Source organism: Nicotiana attenuata, unplaced genomic scaffold (genome assembly GCF_001879085.1).
Source record: "Nicotiana attenuata strain UT unplaced genomic scaffold, NIATTr2, whole genome shotgun sequence".
In the NCBI taxonomy this organism is placed as follows: Eukaryota; Viridiplantae; Streptophyta; class Magnoliopsida; order Solanales; family Solanaceae; genus Nicotiana; species Nicotiana attenuata.
Genome location: NW_017670435.1, coordinates 378,649 through 390,819, shown reverse-complemented (window position 1 = coordinate 390,819; position 12,171 = coordinate 378,649). Strand labels below are relative to the sequence as shown.

The following is a 12,171-nucleotide window of genomic DNA, read 5'->3' as shown; positions in this document are numbered from 1 at the left end:
CGTAAGACCTATAAAACCACCAACACCAGATCAAGGTGTCATGATAAGGCCAGTAAATCATCATCAGGATCACTACACCGACGCCCGGTTCGACTCCGGCTACGTTGAGGCACTGAAATGGCAAGCTGCCGAGCAAATCCGGTTGGCTGCAATAGAGAAAGCTTATGCCATTTAATTAAACTAGTGGCTACTATTGCTAAGCATTGAAAATGCTGGATAAAAAGTAAATATCATTTTAAAAAGTAGCTACCCCACACAATTTTTACTAAATTTGATTGGCTATCTATGTACAGATCCCGTAACCCAAATCATATAATGGATTTGGGCAACTCAAGTGGGCAAGCCCACCGCCTCTCGCCCACTATATATATACACGGGCCTCAATATTTTTTTTGGGTCATCTTCGATACTCAGCTGAGCTATTTTTCACTCTCTGCAGATAAAACCCTGTGGCTTTTGGTTCCAGAAGCTTCATTCCTCGAATCAGGTTCGCTTTACATCTTTCCATGTTGTTATTTGTTAGCTAATTTAATTATGTTTTGTTTGATTTTCCGTTTGTTTTGTGTTTGAATTCAACGAATTAGTTAAAATCATAATAAAAAAGTTAGCTTGTGTGTTAATAACAAGACTCAGAATGTTTTGTTATGCTTTATTTTGTAAATAAATGTTTTAAAATTCTGATTTTTTATGTAACCTTTAGTTTTAGGTTTAGGTATTAGTAATTGAGTTCAGAGCATTATACCAATTTACTTTTGTTGCAGTAGCAGATTTAAGTAAATTATGGATTAATGTTAACCTCAATTAGAAATAGTAAAAGCATTTAACTTTTATAAAAAAAATTGAGCTTTACACTTATAGAGTTATCCAGATTAATAATTACTGTGTATGCTAGATGATGAACTCGACTGTTTCGTGATAACTTACAATAGGCTTAGTCATGTGCTGGTGAAAGAACCAAATAAACTTATTAAAGTTTGGTTTTTTTGTTCCGTTAATGGTGGTTTTTGTGCTAGCTTGCCTTCACCTGTACTTTGTACCTGTTACCTCCCACTAGTGCAGCTATCGGGAAACTATGCTCACTAAAGGTTCGACATATGAGAAGAAATCACCGAGCATCTTTTTGTTTTTTGTTAGGATTTGAATCCACTTTATTGACCAATTTATCATGGTTTAATGATTTTTTACATTTAATAGTAATCGAGATCGTTTAGAAAATATTTATGTGAAGGTCTCTTTTATAGCCTGTCAAGGAAAAAGGGAATTGGGGGAGGGGATGCTTCTATGGGTGTTCAAAGTTGAGAAGATTAACCACTAAGACTATGGAGTAAGTGTCTGGACTTTTTATCCTATTGACTTGAAGGTAAAAATTTCATCATAAAAAAGAAAGTGATTCTCTATATGAGAATCCAGCTATATTAAATTATTTGAAGTGTAGGTTCAAAACTCAAAAGAACTTGGACGTCCAGTTTCTCTGTGCCCTGTGGTATTCCTAATCATTAGAATTAGATAAAGATAGTGAAGAAGTAGAATCCAAAGGGTGAGTTAAAGGTTGATTATTTGTGGAACCAAATTAGATATAGGTTCATGCGAAGTAGGATAAGTCTTGGCAAGCATTGAACTTGCTGATGATGTTATTAAAGAATCCGAAGATTGGGATTGTAATTGGTGTTTGTAAAACTTGTGCCTTAACTAACCATGAAGAATGACTAGTAACAATCAACTGTTTAACCATATCAATTTCTGGTAGGATTGATGTGGATGCCATTGTTATTTTTTGTGGAGAGGATTAAGATGAGTGGTGCATAGAAGCTGTTTTGTGCTTGCAAAGGGCATGATGTCACTAGCAAGAATGCGAAACTTAAATGCAGAATATTAGGGGTTGGCCTGGTGGCAATAGACTTGAGCCTTGGGGTTTGCTCCCTTTCAAGGTCTCAAGTTCGAAACCCACTGGGTGAAAACAATTTCTGAGGGCCATCGGACTGGGTAAATACCTGAATTAACCGTGGTGCACTTGCGGGCAACTCCTTGCCGAGGGCCTGTGCACCCCCGGGATTAGTCGGGTCTCTTAGAGACTCGGACACCCGGTGCAAATCAAAAAAAAAAAAAAAAAAAAATTCTGAGAGAGCTTTCTCGTTGATAAGCAGTCCAGAATTTGAGAACCAAATAGCTGATCCAACATTCCCTTGTTGTTACCATCTATCTTCCCCGGGTTCCCCACCACCCCCCCAAAAAAAAAAATTCCTTCATGGAAGTCATAAGTTTTACTGTTGTCTATAATGTGTGACGAACCCTTGTCAAGTGAGAAGAATAGAAGCCAAAGGAGAGGGGCAATGTTAGAGCTAGTTCTATCTTCATTTAGGCATTGTCAAATCTGATGGAAATAAAGTTGATCTGGACAATCCTACCACTGATGCTATTTTCTTCATTTTCCTTTTTATCTGTATCTTGGAATCCAGGCAGATTTAGCAAAAGATGGAAAAAATGAAAGTTAAAATTTTGTATAGGTGATACAAACTAGAAGACTAGTGCTTGTTATAATATTTTTAGGGGATGTTTGGTTTGAGGTATAGCAGAATATATTCACAGTACAAAATTCTTTATTTGTTATCCTCTGTTTAGTTAACCCTTTACATTGGGTATAAATAATACCTGTGTAACTAAGAGACTAACTAACCTTGTCCATCGAGTAATCACCCGTAACATTCTTTCATTTCAACTCTGCCAGGTTGCAGAAATGGCCTCGGCAAAGGCTTTAAAAGATGTCTGTTCCCATTGGACTGGCTGCGTCGAAGTTTTTTACATGGCAAGTTTGGCTTCTTTTTTGTTGTTACTTGATATGAAGATTCTTGTAACTTTTCGAACAGAGGTTCAGAGTTGGGGCCGCTAGAGTATATTAGAGAACTTCGAGTGTTAGATAATCCTTAATTATGGAGTTTTGAAGTATTATGGACCCAAGCAGAGAGCATTATGATATTGAGAATTCATCAGCCGACTAGCTTGGGATCGAGACATAGTTGTTCCTTCTCATCTGTAGGCCTTATAAATGTTACAGGAGATAATGTTTGTCTTTCTACTTATATTGGTTATTGCTTCTACGGTCTTGCTTTAGTTATACTATGCTTTCTGCCTCACTAATATGTAATCATATAGATTGAAGTACATTCTTTTGCCTTGTGTCAGCTGTTTGCTAACGACTGTTGCCTCGTTTTTACTTTTGCAGGTTAAAACCTCACCTCAAGAAGTATGGCCAAGCATCATCCTGACTTGATCATGTGCAGGAAGCAGCCAGGAATAGCTATTGGGCGACTTTGTGAGAAATGTGATGGAAAGTGTGTGATTTGTGATTCCTATGTGCGTCCTTGCACACTTGTCCGAGTTTGTGATGAATGCAACTATGGATCATTTCAGGGCCGTTGTGTCATCTGCGGAGGTGTGGGCATTTCTGATGCATATTATTGCAAAGAATGTACTCAGCAGGAGAAAGATAGGGATGGTTGTCCAAAGATTGTCAATCTGGGTAGTGCTAAAACAGATCTGTTCTATGAACGCAAAAAATATGGTTTCAAGAAGAGATGAGGGTTTGGATTCTTGTTTCTACGTATTGGTGTAGTTCACTACAATGTGTTTCTTGCTAGTATGAAGGTTTCAAATTAGGCATTCAAGTATAGGCCATGTAACTTTTTCCTATATTTCCTTGGATCTTAGCGATATTACATACTGGTATCACAAGTTCAACCTATTGTAACTTTGTATCGTTTTATGGATATGCAACAAAATGGCTCTCTCTATCGGTCTCACAAGTTTAACCTATTGTAACTTTGTATCGTTTTATGGATATGCAACAAAATGGCTCTCTCTATCGGGTGTGAAGTTTGTACTTCATTTTAGGTTGCTGATAGTGTAACTTCCTATGCCCTTCTATCATGGTTCTTGTTCTTTACATGAAGCATGTTATTTAACTAAAGTTGATGCGATTTATAGTAGAAAGCTACACAAGGAAGAGCTTATGTGCATGAGCTAAACAGAGAATCAGTTGAAGTATAGAATTTTACTAATGACATACATATCCGTGCATTCAGTGCGCCTTGTGTTGCGACAATTGTGTTAGACTACCAGAGGACTCAAAAGGGATTCACGGCGGCCTACCTTAATGCAAGCGTTAGTGGCTGATTTCATGGCTCGAACCCATAACATATAGGTCGCACGGAGACAACTTTACCATTGTTCTAAGGCTCAATGCTCCCCTTCGACTCCCAGAGGATCAATTCGAAGAAATCCAGATTCGATCTATGACTTTACAAAAAGTTCATCTTAAGGCTTATTAGAAGTCGCTGAATCACAGCAGTGATTAGTTTTGTGAGAAATTACTGTGATATAGATCCCTTTGGATGTTTTGATTGTTGATATTGCACCTATCACAACCAAATTTGTTGAAGATCTAACAAATAGGCAGAGTACACAAGGTAGCATTTTCTTTGAACTTTATCCTGCCTTAATCCTTAGATGCCATTAGTTTCATTGTCAATAAGAATTCAGGAATCCAATTATCTAGACCAACTATAGTGGAGTCAGGATTTTCCCGAGGAGAGTCAAAATATAATGAAGCAAACACAAGTCAAAAGGATTCAACATATAATACACATATATAAAATTCTTTTTACCTATAATTTTCCAGCAAAGAGGCGTCAATTGATACTCCTTGGACAAGGGTAGTTGAATCCACCAACCCAATAGAAAATGATAGTACGGAAAAGGGTTCAAAATGTCCTTAAATTATTAGAAAAGGTTTAAAAATATCCTTCATCCACCTATTGGGCTAAAAATACCCCTCCATCCACCTTTTTGGTTTACTTATGCCCTTTGACCGTTAGGTCAATGCTGAATTAAAAATAATTATTACTTCTTTTTCTAAAACTATATTTCGCAAAATATTTTCGTTTTTTTAAACTAATGCACCAGTAGTCCACTAATTTAGTAAATTCTTCTTTTTTTTTTTTTCAGTTTTGACAAAAAAATATTTTTTTCATTTTTCCAGTTTTTAAAGCTTTTTTTTTCTAAAAACTGAAAAAATTGTAAAAACCGAAAAGATGTTTTAATAAATATTTTCGTTTCTTAAAAACTAAAAAAAATATTTTCGTTTTTGAAAAAAAATCAGTTTTTAAAAAACAAAACGAAAAAATTTTCTTTTAAAAAAATAACTGAAAAACGAAAACAAAACGAAATGTTTTAAGAAAACTGAAAAAATGAAAAAAAATACTTTTCAAAAACGAAAATATTTTGTTGAAAATATTTTTTTCAGTTTTTAAAAAACGAAAATATTTATTAAAAATAATTTTTTTTTCTGTTTTCACAATTTCTTTTCCAGTTTTTACAAAAAAAAATGCTTTAAAAAAACTAAAAAAATGAAAAAAAATATTTTTTTTGTAAAAACTGACAAAAAAATAAGAAGATTTTACTAAATTAGCGGACTATTGGTGCATTCGTTTAGAAAAACGAAAATATTTTGCAAAATATTTTTTTACGCTTTACAAAAAGAATAATAATAATTTTTAATTTAGCATTGACCTAACGGTCAAATGGCATAAGTGAACCAAAAAGTGGATGGAGGGATATTTTTAGCCCAATAGGTGGATGAAGGGTATTTTTAAACCTTTTCCATTAGTTTAGGAGCATTTTGAACCCTTTTCCGATGATAGTAACCATTTATTTTGGAAGATGAGCGTAATACTCTCTCACTTATATATTTATGCGATACTATTAAATTCTCCATTTTAATAAAATAATAAAATGTCAAACTAGTTTGTTTTAGAAAAAAAATTAAAGAAAAAAGAAAAAAAATTAAGTGGGGCGGGGCGGGCGGGTTGAAAACTGAAAAAATAACTATGCGGAGCGGGTTGAAATTTTTGTGGGTTTGCCAAACCCGCCCCGCCCCATTGTCATCCCTAGATATTATCACCCAATAATGGTCAAGGCATAAGAGCAGTTTTGTTAGTATTATATGAACGAATATATTTCATAGGGGTATTCAGGGATCCAACTACTCTCCATTTACTATTCTCTCCATTTCTCCAAGTTATTACTTGAATTGGAAACACTTGTTATGGTTAAAAATCAATGAATGAGATTTAATTGAATAAAATAAGACCCTAACCATAGTTAAAGTTTTTAATTCCTTCTTTTATTATATAAAATTGAGGATTCAGGGGTATAAATCAAATACGGGTGCAGAATAAATATATATTACGACAGATGCAATTAATTAAAGTTACTAAATTAAACCTAATAAAATTTAATTTTTATAAAGACCTAATAATATTTTATTTAAAAGATATCTCGTGAAATAGTAAAACATTCTCATACTTTATTTAACATAAACCCAAAAATCAAACTAAAGACCCAATCAATTTATACGTCTTAAACGGACGGGTTACTTCAAATCCTAATAAATTTCTATATCAACAACTTAAAATTATAAAACCTTACGTTGCCTTCTTCCATCCTCAAAATCCTTGCCCTACCATTTTTCACCACCAACGGAGGCTGGAACTCTTCTCCATCTGCCTCTGCGACCACATAAAAGATGTCAAATCTCATGTTTACATTTGTCTTCCTTGGTTGTTTCGTCACTGCTATGTTCGATCATAGCAATGATATTGATGTGTCTTTCTGAAGAATCAAGATCACAATCGAATTATGTCTCCGAAATAGCACGAGGTCATGAAGAAACAACAGAAAGAGCTCGTAATATGACAACAGAAAGAGCTCGTGTTGTGACAACAGAAGGAGCTCGTAATAATGTGATTACAGAAAGAGCTCGAGCTCGTAATGTGACAGTAGAAAGAGCTCATAATGTGACAGTAGAACGAGTTCGTAATGTGACAACAGAAAGTGCTCGAACTCGTTATATGACAACAGAAAGTGCTCGTAATGTCACCACAGAAAGTGCTCGAGCTCATAATGTGACAACAGAACGTGCTCGAGCTCGTAATGTGACAACAGAAAGAGCTAGTAGTGTGATGACAGAAAGAGCTCATAGTGTGATGACAGAAAGAGCTCGTAATGAGACAACAGAAAGAGCTCATAGTGTGATGACAGAAAGAGCTAGTAATGTGACAATAGAAAGAGCTCATAGTGTGACAACAGAAAGATTGCATAATGTGACGGCAGAGAGAGCTCGTGTTATGACACCAGAAAGAGCTCAGGAAACCCCATATCTAGTGGCAACTATTGAATTAGTGATAGATGATTTTGATGATGGGGAAAAAATAGGGTATCGGCCAAAAATTAAAGGCAAAAATAATGACTGTTGTATATGCTTAGCAGAATTTAAACAAGGTAATATGTGTTGTCTGATACTTCCTGCTTGCTGTCATAGGTTTCATGTTGCTTGTATTATTCCTTGGTTAGCAAAAAACAAGACATGCCCCTTGTGTCGAACTCGTGTTCGTGTTCGTGTCGTGCCATGCCCTCGGATTGATGATTTATTAAGGCACAGTCAGAGCTTACCCTCTAGTTGTAATGATAGAAACTGTTACATAATAAGTGCGGATTCAATTCTCACTATCCCCATTCGACCCCTTGTGTAATAAGATCTCTTGTTTGGATGGTTGTTATGTATCGTTTCATAATTTATTGTATAGTATTGCATTGTATTATATTGTATCGTTTTGATGCATATAATCTTTGGATAGATTGTATTGTTTGACGTCGTTTCATGATGTCATGCACCGATAATATGTAGAATGTACTTGCAATATTATAAAGAAAAAGTAATATACGAGATAGAACTATCATATAAAAAGGTAGGGTAAAAGATAAACTAAGATTATTTCATAATAAGGAAGGACAAGATGAAAGAAAAAATAAGGTAACGACACGACCACACCGAATCGGTTGTTCCATAAAGTGACACTTTTCGTCGTTACATAACGACAAATTTAATGATATGATACAATAAAATTTAAGTAACAATCAAAACAAACATTGTATTAATTAAAATAACAGTACGATACAATACAACAGGTAACAACCATCCAAACAAGTTGGTAAGTGGAATTCAACTTTTCTTTTTAGTGATATTGAGAAAAAAGTTATATATATTGTTGATACTGAGGAAGTGATAAAATCTGTCTATCATATTTTTGTTAGTCCATCACATATTTTACTATAATGTTATGTTGATAACTCAAATATAGTATCAATATATAACATCTCCTATCTTTGAAAGGTTAGTTGTAGAACAAAGTGAAATAAATAAATGAAAAATATAGAATTGATGTATTGTGACATATGGTTGATATACTTGATGCACAATATATGGGTTAAGAGCGAGAAAAAGAATGTAAAAATTTATCCGCATTTGATATTTACATCAAACTATACTAACTTATCAGGATTAAATCATAAATTAAGGTGAGAATATCTACAATATACATAAGTCATAACTTGGAAACTATACGTGAAATAAGGTAAAACTTCTTTTCTAGTTAGTTCTAACAGTTTAATCCTTCCTTATTGACAAAATACAAAATTCAATCATGTGCTTGTACTTTGGAATCACAGTTTATTCTTTAGTATTTATTCTTTGTCTAAGTTAAGAAAAATCTTGTGACTCTATGAGTTGCCCCACCCCTACCCCACACCCACTCACCCATCAAAAATGAAAAAATAAAAATAGAAGAAAATGATAATACAATAAAAATAATAGTAGATCATATTCAAGATTCAATATAATGCGACTGTCAGACTTGTATTTTTATAATGTATGTATAATTTAAATTTGTTTTTAAGTTATGGGAGATGAAAATTCTGAAAGTACAAACAAAATAGGTTCAGCTTCTTGGTTTGTTTTGGATAAACAAATAGGTTTGGGCTTCAATTGAATATAAGCCCTCTACTTCGCCTAATGGGCATATCCATTATCTGGAGGTCAAAATTTATTATAATAACTGCATTTGAAGAATGCGATTTATAAGTCGCATTCTGCTATTGCGATTTATAAGTCGCATTCCGCTTGCGATTTATAAATCACATTACACTATTGCGTTTATTAATCACATTCCCTACAATTATGTTACTGCAGTTTATGAGTGGCATTCTTTTAATGCTATTTATAAGCCGCATTCTCTTTTATGATTTATAAGACGCATTTATTTAATGCGATTTATAACTCATTCACAATTATATAGCGTTTTCACCCATGCGATTTATAAGTCATTCGTCAAAGCGACTTAATATAAAGGTTTTATAAAGTTCTAAATCTCCTAATCTTGATTTTAATTTTCAACTATTGCAGGCGGAACTTCATCTCTATGCTTCGAACCAAAAGAAAATTGCAATTTCTGAGCAATTGACACGTTTGTTTTGTCCTTTTTTTGTAAATTGATTTGTTGTACATTCATCTCCGACCCGGATTATTTTGAACAACCTTTGAAGTTTTTCTGAAATTATACGAAATTTGATTAGTTGTCGAAATATCACTTTACTCTTTCAAAAGAAATATGTGATCATTGATTGGATTTACAGGATGCTAAAATGAGATATCTAATATTATTTGATGGAGGTTTGATCTTTAGCTTTAGTATATATCCCATGTCAATTTTGGTTACATTTGCCCAAGGTTTCTCGGCTTTCATACACCACAACACACTGATTGTTTTAGCTAGTCATATTAAATATAGAAGAAAAAAGTTACTTATCAAATTATCTATCTTATCATGAGATATTATTGGAATATTATTATTCAAGTAAAAAGTTTGTTTTCTTTGATTATGGTTTTTACATCCGTTAAAAATATTTTTAATTACAATAATACTTACCAAAATATTTTTATATTCTTACTAAACATATATTTACTTACCAAAAATTTAACAAAGTAAGACAGAAATAATATTTAAGTAACAAAAAATCCAAAAATCCGATAAAACCTAACCAATCCAAACCGAAAATCCGACCAAACCAACCCAGTATATGTATACCCCTACATGTAACATTTAAACTCATCTAAATCTAATATTTTATAGAATAAAATAAAATAAAAACAAAAAATATTAAATGTTCAATATATTTTCCATCAATATATAAATTTGCAATATGATTAAAAGACTCTTTAAGAACGTTGGATTAAATTGTTATATATGAGACAACTAAGATTAAGGAAAAAATGATTTACTGCTAAATTTAAATAAAATAGAAGATTGCAAATAAATTGAATAGAAGATTACAAAAAATAAATAAAAATTCATTACACTTGAATACTCAAAAATAAATCTTATATTCAACATTGTTTACACCATAAAGCAATTCTAGTACTATTCCACTCGGAAATCTCTGACATCTTTATCATGAAATGCCTTTCAAAAACCAATACTGATATATGAATGAATTTAGAAAATATGAATGAAGGAGATCTAAAAAGGTGGTGATATACAGACAACACTTTAAAAAAGAATTCAAGATCTCTTGCAATTCAGTACATTTAATGCGCAAATAATCGTAAGCAAACTAAAGTGTTTCAACGTGTTATTAATTCTTTTGCAACATATGGCCAACATTTTCGATCACCTTTAGCTTGACAGAAGCAGAATATCCTTAGCAGATACCAACTTTATGAACCGTCAATGTGACAAAGATATAATCAAGGTACGCAAATAATTAGACATATAGTGGATCTTTTTTATTATGCAAACTGCATAGGATCCGAGTTCAATGGTAAAGGCAAAATGCAAAGCCCAAACTGTAGGATGACTGGAAAAGAAAACTGGATGTTATTCGTAAATTCTGAAGGTGAAGAACCTGAGCAACAAATCATTGTTCTTCCCCTTCAGGACCTACAAATAGCATCCAGTTTCCTTCTTAAGTCATCTTACAGTTTGGGGAATACATTCTGTCCTTACCATTGAACCCGATCTAATACAGTTTGCATAACCAAAAAAAATTCACTATCTGATTTTGTTGTTCGTGTACTTTGGGTGTACCTTTTTCGCATCTACGATTCATGTTATGCGGCAGACGGGATAAAAAATAGTGACATCGAGATTTACGTGGCTCAACCAATATGTTTGCTAGTAGAAGGAATAGTTTCACTATAAAAAGTATATAGAGAACGGAATTAGAGATCTCGCTCTACTTACACAGAAAAAACGCAAGAAAGTCTCTCACAAATTCACTCAAGAAATTTTTTTATACAAATAATGTTTCTCATACTGACTTCTCTAATAATATCTCACAACTCTCTTTCTCCCAATATTTTTCTTACAACACTCAAGAAGAATTTATAAAAGGTTAATAGAAAAATGAGAAGAAGTTGTCTCTATTTATAGGTAATTTTTCAAACACAATAAAAACATTTTCCATTTGGGTCCACGTGAAATAAATTAGTTGCCAAGTTGAAAATGGATAGTTTTCATGAGTTGGCTCTAAAATTAGATATATTTTAAGTTAACTCCACCCCCCCCCCCCTCTTGGTGTTGCTATTTCTAAACGTCTATTTTACCCCTACATATATGTCGTTATTACTCCACTTATCCTCTTATGTTCAAGAAAATAACGCTATTCTAAAGCCCTTATTTGAAATACATTAGATTCTTCTAAATGTTGTGTGCTTGCCACTTTTTGCAAGTATATTTCTGCATATTGATTAATCCTTTATTACTTTAGTTGTTCTGTACATTTTGTAAATATGACAAACTTTAATTTCTTGCCTAATGCCTAAAATAATGATCTTGATGACGTCGGAGGAGTAAACATGCACACAACTATTTCTTTTCTGTTACCTAATGTGAAAGCTTTAGATCGTAATCTGATTGTGATTTCTTCTTTCGCAAATAGAGAATATAAGCTATCATTACTATTAGACATCTATGACGACCCGACCCGTCGTCTCATGAGTTACTACTCTGTTTACCCTATTTTCTGCTTCTTTATGCTTCATTATCAGTGTCTTGTGTGATCGAGTTGGTTTGGATTGATTTTAGTAGGAAATGAGACACTTAGTCTCTTAAAGGGAGGCTTGGTTTGGAAAAGTCAACCGGATGTTGACTTATGTGTTAGAGGGCTCGGATGCAAATTCCGATGGTCCGGTTAGCTTCGGGAGGTGATTTGTGACTTAGGAGTGTGAGTCGGTAAGTAGTTTGGAGGTCCGGTGTGGAATTAGGCTTGAAGTTGGCGTAA

The 12,171-nt window shown here is 33.4% G+C and overlaps 1 protein-coding gene and 1 long non-coding RNA gene across 3 annotated transcripts; one reads left to right on the top strand and one right to left on the bottom strand.

Annotated features, from left to right (window-relative positions):
- The first annotated feature begins 377 nt into the window (after positions 1-377).
- LOC109239364 (PHD finger-like domain-containing protein 5B) lies at positions 378-3,859 on the top strand. 2 transcript variants are annotated; one of them, XM_019405919.1, is made up of 3 exons: positions 378-487; positions 2,726-2,803; positions 3,221-3,800. In XM_019405919.1, the coding sequence occupies exon 3, from the start codon at positions 3,244-3,246 to the stop codon at positions 3,574-3,576; it is 333 nt and encodes a 110-aa protein (XP_019261464.1). In that variant the 5' UTR covers positions 378-487; positions 2,726-2,803; positions 3,221-3,243; the 3' UTR covers positions 3,577-3,800. The 2 variants fall into 2 exon arrangements, with proteins under 2 accessions (XP_019261464.1, XP_019261463.1); XM_019405918.1 differs by lacking the exon at positions 2,726-2,803 and having other exon boundaries at positions 379-487; positions 3,221-3,859.
- Positions 3,602-3,918, bottom strand: LOC109239365. The gene is made up of 2 exons (XR_002069886.1): positions 3,808-3,918; positions 3,602-3,736 (listed from the first exon to the last, which is right to left on the bottom strand). It is a non-coding gene; the product is annotated as an uncharacterized LOC109239365 (long non-coding RNA).
- Between the last annotated feature and the right edge of the window lie 8,253 nt (positions 3,919-12,171).